This window comes from Mandrillus leucophaeus, unplaced genomic scaffold (genome assembly GCF_000951045.1).
Source record: "Mandrillus leucophaeus isolate KB7577 unplaced genomic scaffold, Mleu.le_1.0 Scaffold1119, whole genome shotgun sequence".
Taxonomy (NCBI): Eukaryota; Metazoa; Chordata; class Mammalia; order Primates; family Cercopithecidae; genus Mandrillus; species Mandrillus leucophaeus.
Window position 1 is genome coordinate 1 of NW_012099421.1, and position 1,558 is coordinate 1,558.

The 1,558-nt window shown below is 54.5% G+C and overlaps 1 protein-coding gene across 1 annotated transcript; it reads right to left on the bottom strand.

Moving 5' to 3' along the window:
* Window positions 1-3: 3 nt before the first annotated feature.
* Window positions 4-561, bottom strand: LOC105549587 (cancer/testis antigen 47B-like; the record flags this gene model as incomplete). Its single annotated transcript, XM_011994194.1, has 1 exon — window positions 4-561. A coding segment is annotated over exon 1 (309 nt), but the record flags the coding sequence as incomplete, so codon positions are not given.
* Between the last annotated feature and the right edge of the window lie 997 nt (window positions 562-1,558).

Consider the following 1,558-nt stretch of genomic DNA (forward strand, 5'->3'; position numbering starts at 1 on the left):
CTCTTCTTCCTCCTCCTCCTCCTCCTCTTCCTCTTCCTCCGCCGGGGGCCCGATGTCCCGGTCCTCCTCGGTGCTCCCACCCCCGGGGACTGTGGCCAGGCCTGCCGCCTGCTCACTCTCCTCCTCCCTGAGGCCTTCCATGGGCCCTGCGTCTCCGACCACCTCGGCCACAGGCACCGTGTGGCTACCGTGAGGGCCGGAGTTGCCGCCCTCCGGGTTACCAGCTCCGGCCGCCTCGGCCTGCGCTCCCTCCTGGCTTACCGGGGCCTCCTGGTCCCCTTCGGTCGGGTGTCGGTCCCCTGTGGCAGACATGACACCGGTCAGTACCTCAACTGGGGTTGCGAGCAGGCTGAGGTGACCGCGGTGAAGACGGTGGCCACTGAGGTGGCTACGGCTGAGGGGAGGCAAGGGTTTGGCCGCTGAGGGAGTAAGAGTCTGTCTCCTTATTGAGGGAATAAGAGTCTGTCTCAGAGGACACCCTACGGTAGGAAGGGAAAGGAGCGAATCCCAGGAGCCTCCCACCAAGGCTGGCCTGAGAGGACTTAGACAAGAAGGCGGGAAAGATTCCAGTTGGCAGGCAACAGGGGGCGGGACCGGAAGCGTCAATGAGGGGCTCTCAGCGAGCTGTAAGCCCATTTGCCGAAAACTTCAGATTGACATGTTCTGTGTCCAATGAATGATCAAGGGCCTTTAGCTCTAGGACAACTCAGAATCCAGGGTGTTTTTTTTTTTTTTTTTGGGACCGGAGTCTTGATCAGTCAGCCAGGCTGGAGTGCAGTGCCACGATCTCGGCTCACTGCAATCCCCGCCTCCTGGGTTGCAGCGATTCTCCTGCCTCAGCCTCCTCAGAAGCTGGGACTACAGGCACAGGCTACCACGCCCGGCTAGTTTTTCTAGTTTTAGTAGAGACAGCGTTTCACCACATTGGCCAGGATGGTCTCGATCTCATGACCTTGTGATCCACCTGCCTTGGCCTCCCAAAGTGCTGGGGTTACAGGCCTGAGCCACCGTCCACGGCCGAACTCTACCTTTTCTTTGAGGCCTTAGTGTCCAGGGCTACCCTTTATGTCCGAAGAAGTCCTGGCCTTTAATTTTAGGATTATTAGCAACACTATAGTAGTCCAATGTGGAGGCACCCTGGAGTATGGGAACTGCAAGATGTTCACACAGTCCACTTATTTCCACCTAGTAATGGCTCATGCCAGTAGAGATAGTGTCATGAAACTGTTACCTAGTTCAGACCTTAGCAGTTGTGAAAACCTCCCAACATGAGACATAAGAGTTTCAATCATTTAAAGTAGTTAAAGCTACTTAGAAAAGAACGTGCAGAGTTGACATGGATGCAGTCATCACTGAATGCTGAGGTGGTAAATGACAGACACTGTCACGGTGTTTAATGAATCCTGCCAAATTCACTTCAAACCTCCAAATATTGAAACAAAAATAGATCCCTTTTTAAAAGGACCACTTTATCTCATACGATGTAAGCATAAAGTACACCAAACAGGCCTGGGCGCGGTGGCTCACGCCTGTAATCCAGCACTTTGGGAGCCCGAGG